We start from the raw sequence: 24,569 nt of genomic DNA, 5'->3' as shown, positions 1-24,569 counted from the left end.
TGTTCAACTACCAATGTAAAAAGGAGGATCGTCGTTTTTTTTGGCCACGAAACAATTGTCTGTTGTTTTCTTGTTTTCAGTACTGTGTGGCTTGGTCTGTCGAATGTTCATATTTTCCCTGGTGAAAATAGCAACACTGTCAAGCTTACTAAGTTTTCGCCCACCACATTAACATTCGGTATCATGTGGTTTTTTAAACGACGCATTTGGAGCTTTTTGATGTTTCCGTGGACATCTTGCTTTTAAAGTATTAGATGACCATGCGGTTAAAAACTAATAATGTCAATGAGTTGCAAGGTTTTTTCTTTCGGAACGGCGTGGTCGTTCCGCGCTATCTGATATTAGTGTTTGCTTCTTACAAAGGTGCTAAAAATAAAAATAAAAATAGGTTTGTCATCGGAAGCGTGATGAGATCTTATAGAGTTCTTCGATATTGTAACTGAATTCTTCATCTGGACCTCGGAGTCTCCTTTGAAAAGGCAAAAGAGCACCATCTATTAGTTACAATCTGTACAAATTGGATATTAACTTTTCAAATGAACACCTGCCTTGATTGGAGCAGATAGCCAGATTGATGTATTTTTCGCTTGATCAATGCAAATGCTACCCTTAGTCGTGATTCAACAGCCACTCCGATTTTTAAAAAATATATCACAGAAATTGCTATTTTTACCTTCTGCATCACGTATGTTTAAGGGTCAGTGCCAAAAAAATCCAGCTGCAGTGAGAAAATAGAAGACTCGCTTTAGGGGAGGAAACTTTTAGTGATCCTTTTCAGTTTCCACCCGTCGGTTTTTCCTCTTCGTCAATATTTCAATTTCTGTAGGATTTGATATACATTAGTTTTGATTCCCCTTATTTTCATCCCTTTTCGTCGTTTAACCCTTTTCAAAAGGCTCTGTGCCCGCCCATTGTAAACCTCCTTCATCTATTGATTTATGATAGCAGTATTCTCTGTCGTGGCGCAGTGGAGCTCTCCTTGCAGAGGTAGCTTGAGGTTTTAACTTTAATAGTTTTTTTTTTTTTGAGGAATGACATCATTTGTTGTCGCCGAAATAAACCCGGATTAATAAGATGTCAACTTTGTAGGTCAGAGAATGCTTTGAGCAGATTGATCGATAAAGATGCATTTTTTTTGGGCCTCATGCAGGACAATTTTCGGTCTACCGTCAACAAGCGAATCATGATATCACTGCTAAAACGTTAGAAATTTGTCTCTGAAATTCAATTGTCTTTCGTGGGTTGTAGTACTGAGGTTGACGTCTGACAGAGCGCGTTTGTTGTTAGCGCACTCCTTGGAGAGATTGCGGCCAAGCATGGAGTCTATGTCTTAAAATCGTTGAATAAAACCACTTAATTTTTTTCAGTGGATGGTTTCATCCCATGAAGCAAAAGGTTTCTCCATTTCACCTTTAAAAGTCCTATATCATATACCGTTTGGAAGAAACTTTGTAACTATACCGTTGAGCTAGGAACAAAGGTTACTTAAATCGCATCATTTTGTATTTAAGCCCGCAGTTTTCTTAAAATTCAAGGAGCCCAATTCAGTCTCGAACATATCCGAGTAGAACCTTTAATTACAGACAACGACTCGTAATGATTCTAGTGTCACTGTGTCCATTCATTCTGTACAGTACTTCCAAATTATCTCGCAATGGTGTTTTCATCAAAACGAAACTTCTCTTGTCCTTTTAAAGTAATCAGTTGTTTTCATTATTTCGTTGTAAAAACAAAACGCCCATGAAATTTACTTTTCGTACGTTGGAAGACGAAGGTGACAGTTTGTAATTTTTCAAACAGGTGGTATATTCGCTTGCCTTTTCGCTGTCAAGGGAAACATTAAGGAACACTGTAGACTCGATTCACGCAAGCTGAAGGAGCTGTTAATCTTGTTTTCAACTGTTAAATTAAATTTCGTTTGTATTTTGCACGTCGGTTCTTGTTCAGTGTTCTTTTGATTTTTTTTTTTTGAGGGATGGGGAGGTAATTTTCATCATCAAGTTTGTTCACTATACATGTTGTAGTTATCGAAGACGTGAAAATCCCAACTTTTGAGAATCCCTTGTTTTTTTTTCAGAAGACAAAAACGCAACTGAAATAACGAATAGTCGACGAATTTCGAAACTGTATTAACATCAAAAAGCGCAAGCAAATTGCGAAGTCTTGTAGCATTCCTTTGGCGTGATTGAATCCTAAAGACCCAACTTTCAATGCTGTGCATTGACGTTCAAAAATGGACAATCCTGCTGGATATTTCCGTCCAATTCGTTTGAATTCATGAGCGTTAATTTAGTTTTAGAAAAGAATATGTCAAAAGGAATGATGGAAATTGATTAGGTGGAATCATAAAGTAAACTCGAAAATTTTTGCATTGACGTGCCGCAGTTTGGCCATCAAAACTTGGTTGAATAAATCTCGTTGGATCTTAGTGATGGATGCATTTAAAATAGAAAGAACCCGTCTTCGCTTTGTTCCGTGCTTTTGAAACTGATTTCTTTTCTAGAAAACCTTAATCTGGCCAACTTACAACCTCACTGATCCATGAATATAGGGTAATGAAAGGAGTCAGAATAATCGCAGCCTCCTCGGTGGCGATTGAGTTGAGACAAATCAAACTACTTTCCACAAGCTGGTCTTTGTCTCTCGGTAAGAACTAGAGCTCACCTTGAAAGAAGGACGTGTGTTACCTTTGTTTTGAAAATACCGACTTTCAGATGTGCCTATACTACAATAGTTCGTAAACGTCTTTTTCTAATTAACTTCGCGTGATTCAGACAATTACTTGCTAAACGATTCTTACGAAAGCCATCCTTTGGGTTAAGTTTATTTTTTTTTGTTTTGAGCAAGAAAAAAAAAAGAAGATGTATGAAATCGTTGGGAAGCCACTGTAATATTGGCGTCTCTTACTTAAATGCCTCAGTTTTTGCGAAATCTGAAGGTCTCTCCTATTGAGATGGTAAAGCTTCACGTAGTCTTGATGAACGCACGGAGAGATTCGCGTGGATATTGGCTACCAGAGAAATAATTGCCCGGTACCATTTTCTTTGCCATATGGCCAAGTATTGCTTAGAAGCAGACCTGTTAATCACAAGGGAACACTACAATGTGAAAAGCTGTTCTCAGGTAACCGTTGATGGAACCTGTTCCCTGGTCTCCTCTTTTTTGATCGTGTTGACTGTTAGCGTCTGGAATTGATCGCTCGGAGTTTCACAATTGGCCCGTGGGATCTCGTAGTCGAGTGTGGTGCTGTTGTGAAATCTTTCGGTGTTCACAGCTTTGGTTGTTTACATAGCGATCCAAGAGCAAGGTAGAGCATGTACCTCCCTTTAATTACATTACTCCAGAATACTGCAAGTTTAATAGATTCGTTTCCAGCTTTCAAAATTATTGGTCCACAAATGGTGCACGTCCCGTCTTTTTTTTCGTGGATAAAGTTGCTTGTCGCTATTACAGGCGAAGGTGTTAATCAACAAAAGAGTGAAATTTTCTAAAAGCAATGACAATAATGAAAAGAATAAAGGTACAGGTTGCCTTTAACTTGATGTGGAACTAACCAATTAATCGCGTTCTTCGAAGGACATTTCTCTGAAACTTTCAATGTGACTGTTTTGGGAACTGTTAGGTTAGATCTACATTCATGTTCTTTGTTGTAAGAACCTGCTGACTAAACTAGCGTTCTCTTTCTGGAGGTATTTTTCTTGCTGTACGAGACGAGCACCCTTTGCGGAACTAAATCTTCCCATCGCGTTTTTCATTGTCTTTTGGCACTTTATTGAAGGGTGCCTGATGTGTAACGAAGTTCGAACTTGAATTCAAGCAGCTAGGATCAGCGAGCCTCCTTCATTTTTATTTGAATAAACAAAGTGTTAGTTTGTTTTTTCTCTTTTTCTTAGCTTGGTAAAGTTGGACTTAAAACTCAAACCACTGTCTTGTTGCTGTATCAATTTGCGCTTTTTTGGCGATAAAGCACATTTAAGATTTATTATAAGATGTATTATAGTCATTGTACAGTGACGACATGAACAAAATATACCCACACTTTCAAAAGCTGTTTGAAACATCTGATGAACTTGTTTTGCTTTCATTTAACGTCGGAAGGAAATAAAAGCTTGAAACGAAGTCCGAGAAAGTTCTGTTTATGCCTCAGGCGACCAGCAAGAAAAATCTGTTGTTTTCATATTTACAGGTACTATATTGTTCTCTTTTAAATTAATTTGTACCCATTCAGACAATTCGAATCTTATTAAAGTAAACGTACACTTTCAATTTATTTTATTACTTTGTTTTTGTTCATACATCATTTTCAGAAAATTGAACATCTGAAGATTTTCCCGTCGAAATGATCTGAAAAACTGCAACGCTGTTAAATGGCCCACGGTAAAAAAAAATTCGCTGAAACCAAAACCTTCAAAAACATTTGTCATTCGCTTCATTTTTACATTATTGCACGGCCGGGAAGAGCAAAGCGTTGAGTTAGAGAACAGCATTGCCTAAGTGACTTGGAGCGGGAATTATATTGTAAAAATGCTGTTCAAATAGTCGTCAAATACACTTAAAACAGCGGTTAACTCGATGACGAACTTCGAAGGACACCTTTTCAATTCTAAATGAACACTTCTTGATTATGTGCGCTGCAGTGAAGATTTCTTAGCGTCGTTACGGTTTGGGGAGCCCTGACACAGCCAGTCAAAATTACATGAAGCTCTGTGTGTGCCAGTTGATTCGATTTGCACTTTCCGTCAACAATCAAAATTCTTTCATGTGCCTGATACCTTTATTCTCCATGAGCGTTCTCCTGCTTTGATTCCTCTGTGAAAACATATGGGCAAACACAGTCGTTTGAAGAATTTAATCTTTGAAAAGACTCTCTCGCTGCACCTAAGTAAATGTTTACGCGAAGCATGATTTCTTTTCACGGAAAGTTATTTTCAATGGCGACGTTGCTTTTGTCTTTAGCTGGTACCACTAACCGAGAACCTGCCAACTGATCGTACGACCCGGTCGAAATTGTCCCGTTCTCACAAACGGCGGACGATTTGTGCTAATATTCAAATAGACATATCGATTGACCTTTTAATTCAAGACATCAGCGGCTTTAAGCAACGCAAATCATCACAGAGTATAGCTTCATCGCCTCCTCCCTTAACATCTCGAAGCCAACCGAGAGAAGTCTATCGTTAAACAATGGAAGATCTGACATCAGCCGCGGTTGAATCGATGATTGCACGGCGGGTTTCTGCTCTGATAGGTCTTTGAAAGAATCCCGACAAAAGCTTTTCCCCTGCTGCCAAGGACATTTCCAAAACTTCGTTTCTACAAAGTAAGTCATACTTTTGTCTAAGAAGGTCCCTAGTAAGTAAATATTTTATAGTCGGCATTGCCAGTTTAATACTGCGCTCGATCGCTATCATCCGGTTTACCGTCTTTTGTTCATCTTCATATTACTTTCATTATTGTACTTGACAAAGTCCGAAAGATGTTGTTTTAATGACATTTTAGATTTCCACCCGAGTGTCGAATGTTTGCTGACGAAATCAGTATGATGAATTGTGCTTTTCGACTCTGGTATTGTGCAAGTTACTTTTGTTTCGGCTTGATTTAATTCCCTATTATTTCAAATCCCTATTTGTGAAGGGAGACTTCTCAGTTTTAAAACCCAGCATGATATTTTACGGTAAATATTCCGGTTTGTCGTGCGTCTTGAAGATTCCAAAAACCAATGTTCGCCTAGTCTGTTAATTCACTGGTGACACCCTGTTCCAAAGTTTCATTTCGGTTTGGTTTCAAGTTGTTTTTTCTTGTAGACGTAAAATTTCTCTACACTTAACGCGAATGGCTATATTATGATATCGTTCTTGAACTTAATTAAGTGGTCGCGTTTTCTCAAAGTTCTCTATATGAGAGTTTGGTTTAAAACTATCTTCATTTTCCATGGTTGAGTCAAAAGGTCGGCTTGAAAAGTTACAAATTGCTGTTTGTCGGTGGCAGTGTATTTTTGGTCACTGAGCAGCTATATTTGAGAAGCGTAACTTAACGAGGTGGTTGCGTTTTCTTAAAACTCTATATAAATATTCGGTTAACAAAAAAAAATTCATTTTTTCATGGTCATGTCAACAGGCCAGCTTGAAAATTGCTTTTCATCGAGGGCAGTGCATGGCTTGGTTTTGATTGGCCACTGGGCAGCCATATTGGAAAGACTTGAACGACCTTTTCAAAAACGTAACTTAACGAAGTGGTTTCGTTTTCCGCCAAAGCTCTCTATATAGAAAGTCGGTTGATAACTACCTTCATTTATCATGGTCCAATCAAGAGGTCACCTTGAAAAGCTGCGAAAATCTGTTTCTCCATGGCAGTGCATGGCTTGGTCAGTTTTGATTGACAAAATTTGGCTACTGAGCCGACATATTTGAAAGACTAAAACGACATTTGCAAAAAGGTGTTTAAACTATGCAGTTCTTTTTTGTCGGTTCGAAAATTCTAGAGCCCTGAGCATATTATGTTTGATTTGCCGGCTGCGCAAACTTGCGTGCAAGAGTCCTCTAAGCATGTAAACTACTCCAGGGCCTCAAAATTATACGAAACGGGCAAAGACTAAGAAAGTGGAAAATAAGTTATTCGTTTAAGGCAGTTTAAACATCATGTAGTAGTTTTGCAGAAGTAACGACCATTGTTCGAGACGCGAAGGATCATTTTAGCATACTGATTGATCCACCGCTTTTTGCGAGATTATAAAGAAATACGCCAAAACTGAGTGAAATGGCAAAGTGGAAAATCGTTTTTGCCTTACCCAAATGAATCAGTGAGGTATCCGGCTGAGTGTCTTTCCTAAGTCGGTGTTCATATTTCAAAACTTAAAAAGATTGTCTTCTTTACAAAAGAAACTGTTGCTTAAACTTACATAATCTTACATTTTCTGCAGTTGTTTTTGCAGCGAGTCGTGCATGTATCCAAAAGAAACTAAAAAATTATCAATTATTACTTGCTGTTTACTTCGGTCAGCCTTGTCTGTCAATGATGTTAGTTGATAATTTCCTTGATCGTTGAGTTCATCTGTGTTACAGATAATTCAGTTGTAGTCCGGCGTCAAGAAAAGAAATTGTTTTGCTCGTGAAATGAACAAGCTTACAATAATTTCAAAAATTATCTGAGGCATCAATTTCGAAGCGATGCCATTGAATTCTGATATACATTTGAATTTCATGCACAAGTTCCGATTTTTCGTTCGCAAGAAGTGGTGTTTGCGTTTTCCAACCAGAAATTACTTGATCCAAGTTTACAGAAACGCGGGTGAAAAGTCATAGAAATCAATTTAAATAAAAGCTTTTAGCATACTCCTAAAAGGAGACCCATGTTACAAATGAAAATTTAAAAGAAAATTAAAATGACATCGACTGCGAGGTGTTTCTGGCTGTTAAGTCGTTAATGCACGGGAACTGTTTTCAATTTTTATAATTTTTCGGAAAAAGTTTTGTAAAAGCTTTGTCTCTCTACGAAGTTCTAGACCACTATTATATAATGTACCATATGGAAAATGAAATCAATCAATTTTCATATGAATGTGCACTTTCATGCAAAGCCTCTCTCTGTTCTAGATACCAACGTTTGTGCCCATTACTGAAAGCTTTTGAATACTAAGTTTGGGAAATTGCCCCATTAGGTCGTGAAAGCATTAACCAGACCTGTGCCTCACACATTTTCATCACTGTCTTGCCCTCAAATGTTGAGTGATCTCTTGATTTCAAGTTAGTCTTTGTGGTAATTATTCCCCCCGCCAAACAAAGTTTGCGGTTAAAACCAGATTTCCCCTAGCCCATCTTGGTTTGCGATTTTATTGTCGTGTTCATGCAATTTTGCGTGTTCGAGTATTTGTTTTAGCGTCAATCAGTTTCTTCTCTGTTAATTATTCTATAAAAAGAAATGCGCATTTTAGATTGCGTTTTCGTGAAGTTTAGTTTGAATGAGCAGGTTTATGTCTTGAAGCCTTCGTGAGGACAAATGTTGGCCGTTCACCTTACACCAACAAAACTCTCTTTCGCTCATCGTTTTAGCAAACTAAAAACTTGTCTTTGCGGATACTTTGGTCAAGTTTATGATTTCTTACGGCGTGGTCTGGAATGGGGTGATGCTGTAGCAGAACTTGACATCCAAACTAGTGTATTACTGGCTAACCTAACTTAAAGCATGCTCTGAATTGTCTTTCAAAGTGTTGTAGACCCGCATATAATTTAAGAAACGCGCGTGTAACCTATACAATGAACGAAATCATTTTATTCTTTAACGTACATTTCTTCTCAGACAATTCAATTTATGTCAAAACGTACAAGACGGCCCCTTACGTAATTTTTACTGATTTTTCCACTCGTGAAATCTCAAACGGAGCTTGAATTTTAAGGCAAAGTTTTCACGTCAACATGGTGGTGTTCGACGCGCGCGTCCTTCAGAGCTTTAAAAGTAGTTTTGGGGTACCCTTGCACGTATTTTCTATATTTTTCGCATAAGCGGACCGCTTTGTTTTCATTTTTAATGATAAAAAAAATACAGCTTCCCGCAGTCATTATTTTGTGCAGTTTGTTAAGTTAATGAAATATTTTTCTGCCGTGAATTCGCTCCATGAACGATTTCATTAATGCCACTGCGGAGCCATTATCGTGTTCCAACAATTAGCAATTGTTTCATGTTTCATTGCTTATATTGAACCGACCGATATTTTTGTTTTGTTTCTGTAATTTCGAACACTCTCTTGGTCGGCTGGCTCAGTTGTTTCTGATCGAAAATGCCGGGAAAAATTGCAAGATTAGGGCCTTTTTCTTGCACTTGCGTTTTCTGTAAAGTTTTTGTTTTTCTCCGCTCTACTTCCAACCTGTCTAAGTAATCCAAACTACCTGCTGGCGCAATTATGAATCCAAAGTCTTATGTAAACATTAAGGGACCGTAAAGTGCACTTTGGCTCGTCCGTGAGAGCTTTTTCCTCTTTGGCCCTTACTTTAAGGCAATGAAATATTAATTGTACTTCAGCCTGGAAATAAAGAAGTTCATTGCTTACTCCCTCTGATTGCACGCGCGGTAGGTTTTAATCGTACCCCGCTGTGTTGCTGTAGCCTTTCATCCAGAAAATACGACGGTTTAGAAGCCCCGCGCTGCGCTTGTTAAGGGATGATAGCGTTTTATTGGAATGTGCATACAACGAATGGCACACACCTGCTTCCAGCTTTAATGAAATTGAATATCATGTTCTCTCGCAAGAGGCTCCTGGCGTGTGACAACTGAAATTTTGTTCCTCGGTCTTAAACTGGACATCCATTTCTATTTTTATTTCTACATTAACACGTGTACTCGTTAGACTACAAAGATGACAAGTCTCGTTTTTCGTGTCTCTTCGTTTCCAAAAACTGGAAATGGCTATTGATTTTCTTTTCTAAGAATTATTTTCTGTTTATTTTGATTTACTCTCGAGAAACCATATTTTAATGTCATTTCGATTGTATTGCCCTTTTACTTCTTTCAATTCTTAATTTTGTGGTCTCTGTGATCATTGAGATCTGTCTCTCATCGGAAGAAAAAGAGAAGAAAAGTCATTAAGTCATCCGGTTTGGTGCATATTGTGTGTTGTATCCTCATAGATGATTGAAAGAATTTCTTCCTCAAAGGGTATTTAACGTCCCACCAACCAAAAATGTCTGTCACCCATTGCTTGGCCTTTTGAAGATATTTGCCCACTAAAAAGCGTCAAAGGTCGGCATGTTTGATTCTCCACATCTGCAGATTACCACTGTGCCTTATCCTGGCGTGTGTTTGTTCTTCAAATTCATGTATGCTGCGGTAAAATAAACACTGCATTTTGCTTTTCCTGAAGTAACTGTTTTCTCTTTGTCTCGCGTATTTAAAGCTTCTGGTTCCTCTTCCTGTGGTTTTAATTGGGGCGGGCGCCTGACCCGCGTGCTTATTATCTGTCAATTTCACGCCGCGTTCATCAATGCGTCTGGCGTGTGCGTTCGGCCAATAGGTATCGAGAACTGACACTCCGGTCTTGAGAGGGCTTTGAAGCCCATTTTAAGTCTACAACTTGTCTCGCTGGTGACCACTCAATTTACTTCCTTATCGGAAACCCATTGTTGTTGTCTTGCTCATTTAACTGCTCTCTACTGTCAAAATCAGTCACTTAGCCTCATCTCGCACTAGTCCGATTACGCCAAGTCAATAAGCCATTTATCGCACGATCATCTTCATCAAGGTTGGCTATTAGGTTACTAAACTCTATGCTTCATCTTCCTTAGCTAGAGAGCGTTTACAGGAGAGTAAGTGACAATCGTTTTAATTGTTTATATGGTTGTTAGTCGAGATAAATGCCCACCAATACGAACTGGGACATTTTATATCTTGAACCAAAACAATCCTCAACTAAAATATTCGTTTTTAGCATAAGATTTCATTAATCTGTTTACAGTAGTCGAATGCTCTCAGTTTGAAATCCAACAGCTTCCCTCTTGCGGAGACGTCCTATTTTATGGATCTTTTACACTCGTCAAATGTACTCGCTGAAAGTGGTGAACGGTTGTCGTTTTTTTGTAATTGACTTTCTCCCCTCCGCGTTTCTCATCTTCTATCATCAAATCTACCTGTACGGCTGCCAAATCGAAGGTCCGCGTAATTGTGAGCCACATTACTATATTTTTCGTCGTAACGTCGAGTCAATTTTCCTGTCGAGGCAGAATCTGCATTATGGACAATTGTTGCAAGAGAAATGTATTGGATTCATTGCCCCTTAAGAACATGCATTGCAGGAAATGGAATTGTTCGTCATTTGACGTGCTTTCGGGTGATTGTGCCTTAACGGATTTTTCATAGACTAAGACTAGCGATAAAATAACGATCTACCGCGTATTTAGACGGAAGATGCTTTCAAGAATACGTACATCATAAAATTCAATTCAATCAGTTGCGAAGAATGTAGATTTACTGTTTCGCTAGGGTTCAAGTTCGTTATTCCTGGCAGAATTTATCTTCTTACATAGAAATAACTGTAAAATGCGTTTTGGCCTTCACAGACGGTTGCAAGCAGTAGAAGCTCTCTTTTTCAGGGATTTGGCCTTAAATGACAAAACCGAATAAAACTGTCATTGCAGTTTGATATAAAGATATGTATTTGTGACTTTGGGATAGTCGATTGCTGACTAGTTCGATAGTTCTACTACTGAGGAAAAGGAACCTCTAGGGGGCCACGTTATTAAACTAATTTCGGGTGAATTGTACTTAGGACTGAAAATTTCGGAACGCCGAATCCTCGTAAATCCACAGAAGTGGGCTGTGGACGATTAAAGAGAGTTCAGTTTTGTCAAGGATTATTCACAGAAACATCGTGAAAGAATCCATCACAAATCACCATCTGCTTCAGTAAATGTCAACTTGTCGGCAAATTGATAGACTTGTTGTTCAATTACTTCTTTGCTAGAGAAAAATGGCGCGGATTAGGCATTTGGTTGAAAGTCAAGCGACGAGCATTTTGATTATTTGTCTTTGACAAGTTCTCCAAGAAAGTTGGAAATGATTGCTGCAGTTGGAGCTTTCTAATTTTTTTTCTTGTAAGAAAGCTTTAAAGCATTAATTACCAACTACTACAATTTTTGACAACATCCCATTGAAAACTAATTGTAGACTAATTCTGTTCTTCTGGCTTTCCGTGCAGCGGCTCCATTTTTATTGAGCTTTAATCTTCTATTACGGAAGGATCCCGTAGCCTCACGTATTTTGATACCTTTTGGATGCTTTCGATGAAGCCCTCCAGTTCCCATGCCCAAGGCTGGACAAATAGCCTTGGTTCCAAATAGGGCCATCACCTTACTGTCGAAGGTAACCCGGCTTCGTAGGTTGCGGAGTGTTGGGTGAGGCCCATTGACATGCATGGCACCACCAAGTGAATTTGCCAGCTTTTGTACGTCCTGAATTCCACTTCGTTATTCTTCGGTAATACACCGACCATTCGGCTGGGATTCTTTTGTGCGACTTTCCTCGGTCCTTTTTCACGTTGTGGCTTTCTCTTTATTTACGTCACAAGCTTAAGTCATGACCAACAATTCAGGTGACCGTTCTAAAACCGGGCTCAGCTGTCTCCAGCCGAAAGTGGGGAATTCCACTACCCCAACTTTTGAGAGCAGAAAAGAAGTCTTAATTTACTGACTAAATATTTTATCTTTTTCGTTTGCCATTCAATTTTTGTTTGCTTCTGTTTTACTCGAAACTTAGTACCTCGCAGAGCACAGATTCCTGATTCTGAGCCCCGATTCTGTGTAACCGGCATTCGGCCCAGATTTTCAGAAGTTGAGGAAACTCTAAGTGAAAGAGGAGAGAGGCGAAAGAGAGATTATCCAGGAAGGTCTCGATATGCTTTGTCATCTTATGTCAAACACAATGTTTGAAACTTGGTCTGGTCAGTTCTCTAGGGCCCGGTTGTTCAAAAGCCGATTAAGGCTAATCCAAGATTAAAAATTAACCAAAGAGTTTATTTCTCTACTCCCAAATGCTGGTCAAGGCTGATATTCGGCAAAACTTTAAAATAGAGGAATTCAATCTTGAAAAACAAAAGTAACCAAACGAAACTTTCACCAAAAAGTTGAAAACATTAAGCAAACGTTTACTCTAATCCTGGATTAAGTTAATCGGCTTTCGAACAACCAGGCCCTGGTGCAATGGACTCTGCCCACTTTTCCAAAGTCCCAAAAGCTGTTAGTTCAAATCACTTTAATGTTAGAACCTCTTGCGAGAGACCCAAGGTTTGACTGTGTAATTTTTTTATCCAACGGGTATATACGTTTGTATGGCAACACTGCGGAAACAGCTTTCCGGGCAAAATTCATTGGGATTGTTCTTGCCTTTTAAGGGAAAAAGCGAGTTTTTAATTGAATGCGTGAAATAACCAATGAGTGTTGTGGAGGGCAGAAAGAACATAACACAACCTACCCTAAGTCGTTGCAGCCATACGTAATACTATTGAGCGGTACTTCATCCAAAAGTACCTATTTTGTTTCGTAATTGTGACTGTCTGAAAGAACTGGACTTCTTTGGTCGAAAAATTTGAAACTCATGAAAAATTAATTGTGTTTCTGTTTGCGGAGCGCTTATCAGTTGTTGCGTGGTAGCATCATCTCTTCAACTTCGTCCACTGGGTAAGGCTATGATTCACTTTAACTGTATTCCCTCTTTGTTCATCGCTTATCTGTTGATATCGTTTTCTTTGTCTTGTTTACTTTTTCTATATCACTTTTCTTGCATGAAATATTCTAGAATGAATTTGGTCGATTTGTTTGTGTTCATATTCATTCACTCATTCTTGATGCGCGCCTTCTTAACGTGAATTTTCTTGAACAAGCCCTCGCATAAAAGATTTTAATAGTTATTATTCAATTACGGTAATATTTTTGCCGATACTTAATTGTTGCATCTAATGCTGTAGTTTGCCTTTTTTGCTTGAGAATTTTGAATTTCATTTCTCCTAGCCAAACCACTAATCTCGTCGGTTTAATTTCTTCAAGTTTTATTTTGAAATCATGGCTCCCAAATTTGAAATTATGGATTTTTTGTTCCAGCGAAAGTCACTAAGTACCACCTATTCCTGATCATTACATTGTTCCTTATTCTCCATAATTATTGGTCAAGTTTTTAACTTACTGAGAGCAAATTTCTTGCAAAGTGGCTTTTCAAAGAAAATGGAGTTATATATTAATAGAAGTGATTATTCACTCGTGACCTCGGCGGATGAAATCGTTGATAAAGGCTTTCAATTTACTCAGTCTAAGCCACCCTTGGGTCGGATCCGAAGATGTATTTTAACATGTGTGCAAGCATACGTGAATCAAGCCACAGCTCAAGTGTATTTTGGAGGAAATGGTGCGTCTATGAATAATGGGACACTAAAATTCGGTATCAACTTTGTTGAAAAGGTGAATGTCCTATTCAGTGATGAACCGTTTTCAGTTGCTTGGGTTTGTTTTGAATTCTATTTGGAAAACGTGTTTTTGGTTTGGTTTGGTTGATCATATGATTTCGAACAGTTACGCGGAACTTTGTAGAGATGGTTGACTAAACGAACGATGGGTAGCTCCCGCTGTCGCTTTCACGGTCTTCAAGAAAACGGTCGTGGATGGTTCTATAGTTGGTGGTAACGATGGCCCTAAACAACGCTGGAAAATCTGGTTATGATCATAATCACCCTTTAACCGCGGGAAGTTTAGCCTTAGTGGATTACAGCTAAAATGGTTGATCTCGAATACAACGCAGAAATTCAAGGCTATCGTTTCGAGCACATGTCATTCCTCTTCATCTGATCTTCGTTTTCTTGTGGTGCTAGCTTTCCGGCGAACCCATACCTCCGATTCTCCAGTCTTCATATTGTGAGCAGTTTGTAAAATGAACTTATTCGATACCAAAGATTAAAGTATCTACGGCTGTTTAAGATAAACATAACTGAGAGAAATAGATCCTTTTGCGTCCTAATCTTGGGAAATTGATTGTGGATCAGTTTGGAATCGTCAGATGAAACCTCTAATTCTCTGGAAATTTTTGTTGTCAAACAGCTGATGGCATTTTTATTTGAACCAAAAAATATATATATATATAATACATGCCGGAAGTAAGGTTCTTTAGTTAACCTTGAAGGCTCAGTCGAAATGCGTCAGTCTGAATCATGACGTTAGGTTTCAATTACGAATGAACTGTCTTGTTTTCATCCTTCGTCTGCAAAGCTCTACAAAGTTTTTCTTTCATTTATAGGAGCTTATCTTAAATTCATTCATGGTCGTGTTACCCAAGATTCGTCAGGGATCTATTTGCCTGATAGAAAAATTATACCCTTTCAATTTAAACATGGAAGTGGAGATCTTTTGTGGTCTTCAAAGCTATAGCTACCTTTGGGAAACAAATGACGAAGGATCTTTCCTGAGATTTCCATTAAAAGAGTCGATGTTTTCTTGTTTCCACTGAAGGTGTATCTACCTGGGTCGGCCCATACAGTCCTGTGTGATCAGAGCCGGGGCGGTGAAAAACCTTGTGGTAGTTTCGTAAATGTGTTTGGTTAAAAAGAAAAGTGTAAGCTCTCGTGTTTCAGTCGAACGCCTTGTTTCTTTTGTACTGATTCATGTCTTGTCTGCTTCTTTTCTAGCTTGAATACACAAGCTACATACTTCCCCGGGAGAAAAGGAAGTGCGGATTTTACATTGAAAAGGTATTTAGCCTTTGAGTTTTATATGTCGAGCAAGCTTCGGGGAAACCGTGTTGCATGTGTAGGGATGGTGTGCGTTCAAATCATCCCATTCAGATCACCAATTGCATTTAATCTTTTTTCGTGGTTCCGGCGAATTTGAGTCAGATAAGGCTTTATACATGGGAAAGTGGTTGTCTCATTCCAATTGTGTTCATGCACGCAGTTTGTATTTGCACAAATTATACTTTTCTACCCTCGGTACTACAGCCAGCTTAAATAGTGTCTGGGAGTTTTAAGGTCATTATAAATAATAAAGCCTTATAACCTTGATATAGTCTTTTGCCACCTAAAGTAATTCAACAGAAATCCTTGAGAAAGAAAAGACTTTTTGATATCCCTGTATGTTGAGGTATTAAATTTAAATGTATATAGAAATTTTTATTTAAGACAAAATTCAGTTTTATTACTGCAAAGTGTACCTTTAATAAACAATTTCCATATATAACTGTAAGTTCTGTGCATGCTGAAAAGGATTTTTTTACTGTCCCTAAAACCTTGGATTACTAAAAGTCTTGTTATCTTTCGAGCATAAAATGCAATGTGTTCTAAAGTCTGAATGAAATGGTAAGGGGCTAAACACTGCAGTTTTCTCATATGACTGTTTTATATGCGATAGAATGTGGTTTTAACGTATTCGAGTTTGTGGCGAAAATATCTGCTGTCACCTGTTCCCCCGCTTCAAATGATTTGTCAAGGCTTTTACTTTTCTGCGATGAACAGATTTACTCTAAATTGCTCACCTCTTCCATTTCCCAATTATAGTTTTTCTGTAGTCAGTTGCGAACGGGGTTGTAAGTTGAGAAACTTTAGTTCGGTTCAGTTTCATTTTTTTCACGTGTATTTCCAAATTGTGCTTTTTAAAAGCACTGGCATGCTCTTGTTGTGAGATAATTTCTGGAAAGGGGATCGTCCACCGAATCGGAGTTCCTAAACAACCAGACTCTTCTTTTTCAAGTCTTGAATTCTTTTAACAATCCATGATTTAAAAGTGTCAAAGCCGAGTCCCATCGTGAGAGAATTAGGTCCTGGCCAGTGGGACTTTGGCCGGGAAGTTACGACTTCAAAGGCTCCCCATTTGTATTTCAAAAGGCATTACATGACACTTACTTCGCTCAGTGACTGTTTGAAAGTTCTGCGAGAAGGAACCGAAGGTATGCTTCTAAATCCGATTTGTAGTATGAGTTCTTTCCCAGTAACACTTCTCTTTGTTGCCCAAAAAGGCTAAGGCTGAAGGTTGAGTAGCCTTGTTCTGGCTATATTTCTCCAAGAGATAGCTGAGTTTAGGTAGGAATCGACTGATAAAAGTGAAGTATATAGAGGTATCGGAAAGTTCGAGACTGGTGCTTTTTCCATCGATTCATGGCTGTATGAACGTTTTTCTTTCGCCTTAAGTACAAACCTGTGATATGATTGTGGACTTTCTTCAAAAATACTAGCATTTTGTCCAATTTTCCCAATAACGCGTGTTTATTCTAGTACAGGAATTTCAACATCGTATTTCATTAAGAGAGATAATCTGTTTTTCCCCACAAAGGCAATTTTATAAATAGCTTTTGCGAATTTTTCGTGGCCGGAGTTGTCGACTCTTGCTGTGGCATCTATCGGCTCTCCTTAAAGGTCTCGAAAGGTAGAGTTCCCTGTAAAACTACTTCAGTTTTGTCATGGTGGTAGTGACCTTCGAAAGTGATTCAGATGGGTTGGGTAACCCGTAACCACGGAAAGCGCTCCGTGGAATGTATTCTTTGTGTTCATCGTTGAATGTTTCGTTTATAACTTTACTCGATTGTGATCTACGGCTTTTGATGTTAGAAGAGAACTGTTAGCGTAAGTACTTTTGTTTTTTTGGAGATTAAGGGGCTTCTTTTCTATACAAGCCCACTGACGGACTTTTGAAATTGCTCCGTTAAGAGCTTTTGTGGTACTACAGCTTAAGTTTATATGAGCAAATGTGAGAGCGCGGATAACGAAGACAATCTACTCTCTGTAAGGCACATCTCTCTAAGGCACATAAAAGGACTAGCCCCGGGAGGCACTTAAATATTTTCTTTCCACGGTTTGGATAAAAGACATCAAACTCTTTATAGACCGAAATTCGAAATTTCACAGGCGAGTCCGTGGAAAGTCGGGGAATCTTGGATCGCTTAGCTTCTACGTCAACCATGGCATTTCAAAAAATAGTTTTTGAAAGAATTTGTTTTATTTTCAGTTGGGTGAAATACGGCATTTTTTAGCCTGACAGGGTTGCAAATCTTTCGTCGTTCTGACCTGGTCAGCTACCTAAGTTAAACTCGTCCCGCACGACAACGTATCAGCCCAAGAAAATCCTTCAAAGTTTAGGATTCATTTGAGGAGTCCTAACTGCTGTTCGGGCTATTCAGGTAGAAGTTTCCTCTTCGGGGTAAAATCGCGGAAACTTCCCTGCAGTTATCATCCACAAATTCAAAACCTTGAGCCATCTTGTGCATCATTGAGAGAGACTCAGTGACGCTGAGACTACAGCTCAATAGCTTCGACCATAGCAATAATCGTATACTGAGTCCGTAAGTTTATTTGAGACTTGAAGCTGTAATCCAATAGCAAACCACCTCTTCAGAACAGGGGCACCCAACGTGTAATTTCGTTAATTATCTGTTCGGCAGGAAGGTTGGCTAGAAGTTTCGAATATTCTAACTCAAACTTTTGAGACGCACTACTATTTTCAACATTTTCTGAAATGATTTCCTATGATATTTTGGGAAAGTAGTGAAGAGTCTGAATGATTTCGAAACCACATTGAAGAAAGCTAGAATCAGTTTTACCGATCTCAGTAAGAGTTAACTGTGATATTGGAAATGGCATAAAATTTGAAGATTTATAACATATAACTTTTTCCAAAGTTTGTTTGACTACGTAGTGTAAAGTTTTTTTTTTTTTTTTTTAAATCAGATCAGACCTGCTACGGTTGCTAGAACTTTTGTGCGAGGCAAAACTGAAGCCAGCTTGAAATTTGTACAGACCTGAAGTTCACTTAGAACACCCGAACAGGTAAATATTTTGAATGGCAGCCACAAACTCACTAAATGAGCTTTTAAAGCATTGTGGAAACCATTTTAGGTAATGCTGAAAAATGTAAGACATTTGATCGGTGGATGCCCTTTTACTGAAGTGTGAAGTGAAGTGAAGTTATTAGTCTCTTCCCCTCGGGCTTCTCAGGACTAATTTAGAATGCTTTTTGTGGGGGACTTTGGCCAGACTGCTTATTACGCAGTTTACAATTTTATTTAGGAAGTGAAAGGTGCCCCCGACGAGATTAGATCAGACCAAAACACCGGGGACAACGTTCCAATTGTGTACTTGCCTTCCCTTTTTATGTATGTCAATATATGAATATCATCTTTCTGAGTTTATGCAAAACGCAATCCAGTTTGTGCCAAAGTCGGAGTGAATTCAAAGTTTTTTAACGAGAGTCATTGAAAAGACAGGACTGAAATTTTGACTATCATCTGACTAGGTGTGCAATGGCGTAGCGGTTTCGTTTCATATATTTCAATGTATTAAATGAATCTTTACTCTTAGAGATTTCAGTGTTTGTCCCTATGAGTCACAGAGGATTCGTTTCCTCTTCCAATCCGTGGCCAGCAAAGAATTGCCTTGTCTCATTTCTTACTGAAAGTCTCTTTATCTTTTGAGCATTATGCAATGTGTTGTCAAGTCTTGATGATTTAAATGGTAAGAGGCTAAACACTGCAATTCTCTAATGGAACTATTTTTTTTATGCAACAGATTGCTACTTTAACCTGGTTAATTTTTTTGGTTTAGGACATTGTAGTAGTCAATGGCCAGTAAGTTTAAAATAATTTTCCAGGTTTTTCAAAAAGATGGCGAGTTATTACAAATGCAAATATAGACATCACGGGTTTTTTTTTTTTTAACAAACGATTCGGGTAGCGGACTCGTGGCAATTTGTATAACCACATAGCAACTGTTCGTTTTAAATTACATTGTCCAAGGAAAGAATTCACCAATATTGGTGAATTTACTGTCTGTGCCTTCCGGCCTACATGAATGAAATTTGACTTGTTTTAGCAGCATTGGAACTGAGAAAGCTGGTGATTTTCACTTAAGCTTCCACTGAGCTTCTTCAGTATTTCAATACATTAATTAAATCTTGACACGGTTTTCTAATCGTACAAGACAGTCGGGAACATGCGTTTACAAAAAATGCACGAAACGAAACATTTTCCTTGTCAGGGAAATCACGAAAACTTGCATGTTACACTTACACTCATCGCTTTAATCCGCTAATTTATTCTAAAAAAATCCAAGAGTGTTCTTTTATTTCTCTGCGGTATTTTTTCGCCCTCGTGTGGGATGGATTCACTCAAAGGAAATGGGATTCCTAAAGCAAAGTCGTTTCCTTTCGTAGTTGAAAGCGCATTCTTGGTTTATGCAGTGTTTCTATAGCATTTTGACCAGTAACATTCAACTCTTTGTCTTAAAAATTAAGCCAGTTGGGTTATGGAAGTGTCCGATAGAGTAATGTCTTAGTGATGCTTCAAAGTTAGAAACACAATATACGTACCGTACCAACGAGAGAACAATGTGAACAATTGTGAACGGGTTCCTTTCCATTTAAATTCTTCAGAACACGTTTCTTTCTCATTGAAATTACTGACCTTCTATAATGCTTGTCCGTTTAAAAATGAACGAAATCAACCTATTTAAACAGCAATTTTATACATTTGTGTACATCACACCTCTGGATGGTTGCATGAATAGATAGTTGATTAAGTATCAACATCTTGGACGATAAAAACACATAGAGCGTTTCTGTTCAGTCCCTTTCGATTCACTGCTTTTTGCAAGCTGCTTCTTCGGACCTTGAGATTAATCAAGCGAAGAACTAGAGCTTCAGGAACATTTCTTAGTATTTCTTACGTTTTCTTGCTCATGTGGTCTTTTTGACTTATTGTATCGTATGAAAAACTATCCTTTTTTTTTTTAAATTCTAATTTGAGAATTTCCGATTCGCCTGCACCTGCAAAACAAGACGAATTGGCGTCTTTCGTTATGGTTTAAATGTTGTTTTTGGTGGCTCAAGTGAAATACTATCTCCCTCTTAAGGCAGATGGTCTGGTTTTCGCTATTAGCACAACACAAAGTAAAACTGTATTCAAGCAACTCTCGGTTCACGATGTAATTTTCACAAGTTGTTCGCTGATCATTACGACATATTTCCTTTTAACATTACTTCAGGACGCAAACTAACTTTCATATGAACAAAGAACTTTTTTTCCGGCTAGAAAAGATAAAGAGAAACGGTTCCATTGTGTTTTCATGCCTTTTTAATTATGCATGCTATATTTCGACTAGATCTTTCAAGGCAAAAATGTTTTTTTTATTTCCAGAGTTATTGAGTAACTTGGTAATCCTGGGGAAGTGATTAATTTGCTAATTTGTTCTTTATCTCCTTGCAAATAATTTCAGTGGAAGGTTTAATTTTTCTTCTTCATAAAACTTGCTTCTATTGTCGGTGTACAGAGAATGTTGTCATTAATTTCTCATTGATTTATTCAATAACAGCCGACCTTTCTAGTCTATACAAGCAATCAACTTAGGGCGAATTTTCCGCTCTTTTTTCCAGAGCGCGTTCAAGTTTTTCTCTAATATTTGAACAAAGTTCGCTATTGGAAAGTACCGAAAACTCCCATGCGGTTTTCAATTTTCGGATTTATCAGCTATAGCATCGTTCTGTAACCCTTGTCCATTTTCAAGACGTTTACCCCATGCCGTGTTTATTTATTAAATTCACGGGTAAACACAGTCTTTACCTGGCGTGTGGCTTTGGGCCCAGTTGAGTAAAATTGAAAGGCTGTGTCTTCGAACGTGGGTCAACTTGGGCGAAGAACGTCTTTTTGGCCGAGAGCCTTTGTTGTGCAAGAGCAATAAATCTTTTGGTAAATGTAATATAATTCTTTCATCAAAATGCAAAATGGGTTTTGTCTCTGGGTCTTGAAAACTTAAATATGAGTGACAGAAGGTACGAGTTTGCCCACGGGGTACGTATATATATATATACCTCTGAATTTCTTGTTCGCTTTTTTTTCTTCTTTTTCTCTGCTTTCTTTCCCATTTTTGGCTTCCGCGCGCAAAAGGTACTTAATCTCCATGGTATTAGTTTTGAAACACAGCAAGATAGTTGCAGGGTGAATACTAGGACTTATCTTCAAGTTTTTGCAAGATTGCGAGCGACTTGAATTTCGACCACCTTGTCTCGTTGCGTCAAACAGGTGCATCGAAAGTCAAGCAGCTTTAAAATTTCCATGGCTCCCTCCTGAAGCCAGCGAGGGAATCGCTTCTGGTAGGCGGAGCGATAAACTGGTGGCGAGAATAGACACGCGTTTCCACGAGAGGAAATTTGCTTTCGTATCCACGTTGATCGACAAGAGTCAAGCGAGTTGTTATATTTCGGTTAAAGGAAAATCGGGTACTGCGTGAGGATTTCCTCATTACCCCTCGCGCTTTTATTTATTTATTTATTTGCGATCACTTTCTTGGAGGGAAAATACCAGTCAGTCAATTCGAGTCTCGAGACTTAACAACACGCTGGAAAAGTTAATGCTTCTCTGGTGCTTTCATATTCAACTCGAAGGACACCCGCTTTAATAAGGATACGGCTTGCGTTTTGGAGAGAACTACAAACGTGCACTTCGTCAAAAACCCAAGGTAAGCGCACAGAAACGAGGACGCATTCTTGGATATTTTTGTTTACTTTCTCAAAATAACTGTGAACAGCGTTTATCAGCTGTGATCGAGTGGTGAGTTTCTTTTGTGAACGAACACCTACCGCCAATTTACATTTGTTTTCTGAAAGGCCGTCGTGTTTATAAATTAAATAAGGCACAAACAAAATATTATTTAAGTGCTGGGCGCGTTAGTGTACTTTTCCTCCTTAAAAGTAAAAGTTCTAGAAGCCTTGTAGTTGTACTTCAGACGTTTATGTGGGTCTTGTCTTCAATTGACAAGTTTGAGTTTACCGTCCGTTGCTTGATCTTGTAATTGTAAGCAGCGTGTCAAGTTGTTGGTCTGGAAATAAGGGAAGTTTAGACAACTGCAGAAGTCCGGTGTGCTTGTGTATTCCCATAATTAATCTTTTCAGCGCAAAGTCGTTTTGGTTTTCGTGAAAGCAATGGTTGAAAATATTTAATACTGTTGTCGAGCGAGCGCGTGCGACTCGTTTGTTTGCAAATTTAGGACAAGTCCACAAAGCAAGTGATATGAGTCATAGAGTTACTACGTACATGTCAAAATGGAGACCTTTCATTATTGAAATTATGAATTAATTTACTGTCTTAGTTCACTTCAAACTGAACAGGCTATGCTACAGCATTGGTTTATCCTCGGTTTTGCCCGAGATGAAACCGTCAAGTCCCCATTCGCGAAACAAAAACCCTGAGAATAAGCAAACTCTTCAAAGGCAAATAGATTAGAGGATAAAAAAGCTATTATTAGGCAAATGTGACAGAAGATTATCAAGAAATGTATTTGAAACCATTTCCCAAGTTAGGGTAATAAAAATCGACTATTTTGCTCCCTGTGGTCGAAGACTCGTTCGTAATTAACCAATGAGATTCGCACGCAGGAATAACAGCATTTTCCTTACACCTAGTTAGCAACCTTCTCTCTTGGCGCTAATCCGAGCACCATTTGTTACTCTTGTGTTAATATGCAATTCATTTCATTTTTTGTGGCTTGCAATTGGGATTTCGTTGTTTTTACGGAGTCGTAAAACAATGCAATATTTAATTTCTGTGTCGCTCTATGGCATTGTGTTATCCTGCCTTTTCATCTTTTTTTAAAGGGCAAAATCTGTATGAAGGCACATACTTTATTTCTGGTGCCTCTCTATGCGTTTGGTGCATTGGCTAATAGACTCATCGACTGCTGTTGAAATATTGCAGTGAAACATATTTTGCTGGCAGGCGGTATCATACCTTTCCTCACCACAACCGATCCTCTACGTTATGGAAAACTTTTCCGACCAACAGATGTTTATAGTTCTCTTGACTGACATCTGCATGCCTAAAGGCAGTTATTGATAAAATTAGGAAAAAGAGAAAGACTCAAATCACATATATGACGTCCACATTAAATTGTTTCATGACAATAACTCGCTAATGCACAACATTCAAATCAGACTTTGTGGCTGTAATTTCTTACACCTTGTGCAACAAATCTCCGTGCATTCAGCTGAGTTCAACTTACTCTCCGTCGGCGAGGCAGATTTCATTTGTGAAGCGTTTGAGAGAATTTGGGTACTGTATAGTTCAATCGTCTTTGAGTACCTCACGAGATAACCTTTTTGAAGAAATCTTTGAGACATTCCATTTTCACTTTGCCTTGTTCTCCCTTTCCTCTTGGAAAACGTGTTTTACTCCCATATCAAGGAACCGCACCGCTGTTTCTTGTCGCGGATCGACCAAAAAATCGCCTCATACATATTGCATAATTTTTTACGCTGTTTTTAAATGTAATCAATAAACCATTTTGTTCTTTGCTGTAGTCGACCCAACGGGATCCTTTTGGATAAAAGCATCAAGACCTCATTACACACCCATAAAGCATAACTCACAGAATTTCATGAAGGGTCTCGGGACAAGCATGGAGGGCATGGCATCCAAAGGTACGAGCAAGCATCGGTTTCTTAATTTTCACACTTGTTCATTTTTTTTTTTTTACGTTGGACATTGTTAGAGTATCGGAAAGTCAGACCTCCTGCTTGGAAAAGTTAACCTTGTTTTAGCCACAACGCCGCGTGATAGTTGACACATGCATTGATCTTGTTACAATGTGAAGCTGATTTTCCGACTCGTAATTCCTCTCCGGTGCGGGCTGAACGACCAGTTTAAACAACTTCTAAGGCTATGCTTTTCCTCGTGCACAAAGCTTGGAAAGAATGGACCGTTTTGGAGTTTTATCCCATTGGCTTAACTCAAGTAGGTTTGCTTTTCCAATTCTTGGGATTAAATATACAAACTTGTTAAAGATGTAAAGGGTGGTGTTCTGTGGTGTAATTGATGAGAGCTGAGATTTAGACCAACTTTCATTTCTAAGGCATATGGTTTACTGGAGAAGAGAAACTTGTTTATTGTTAGGTCGCCCCAGAGGCGAACTGTCACAAGGTTTAGTTTGTCTGAGTTTTGGAATAACGTGAAGCTTGTGTTGTGGAATAAGGACGGTACTTTTTAAGGATATTTTTCTGTCAGCCAAACGGATGAAGGGTTTTAAACAGAACTATCTCGACTAATATAATTGCAATAAGACGAAGTTGACTTCG

General features: G+C 38.5%; 1 protein-coding gene across 11 annotated transcripts in view; it reads left to right on the top strand.

The window, feature by feature from the left end:
* Positions 1–24,569, top strand: part of LOC138038519 (insulin gene enhancer protein ISL-1-like) — a 48,702-nt gene that overhangs the window by 1,190 nt on the left and 22,943 nt on the right. The window contains exons 1-4 of one of the 11 annotated variants that reach the window (XM_068884412.1): positions 3,088–3,307; positions 15,152–15,214; positions 18,179–18,277; positions 23,796–23,915. In XM_068884412.1, the coding sequence (XP_068740513.1) occupies positions 23,873–23,915 (43 nt within the window). In that variant the 5' untranslated portion in view covers positions 3,088–3,307; positions 15,152–15,214; positions 18,179–18,277; positions 23,796–23,872. Of the gene's footprint in view, positions 1–3,087; positions 3,308–4,437; positions 5,321–10,162; positions 10,296–13,122; positions 13,935–15,151; positions 15,215–18,178; positions 18,278–21,426; positions 21,959–23,795; positions 23,916–24,569 lie in introns of those variants that run through there. The other 10 variants (XM_068884414.1, XM_068884409.1, XM_068884402.1 and 7 more) reach the window with 10 other exon arrangements.

The sequence above is a fragment of the Montipora capricornis genome, chromosome 2 (assembly GCF_036669925.1).
Source record: "Montipora capricornis isolate CH-2021 chromosome 2, ASM3666992v2, whole genome shotgun sequence".
Lineage (NCBI taxonomy): Eukaryota > Metazoa > Cnidaria > Anthozoa > Scleractinia > Acroporidae > Montipora > Montipora capricornis.
Note: the sequence above shows the minus strand (reverse complement) of the source record. Positions and strands in the feature narration are given on the sequence as shown.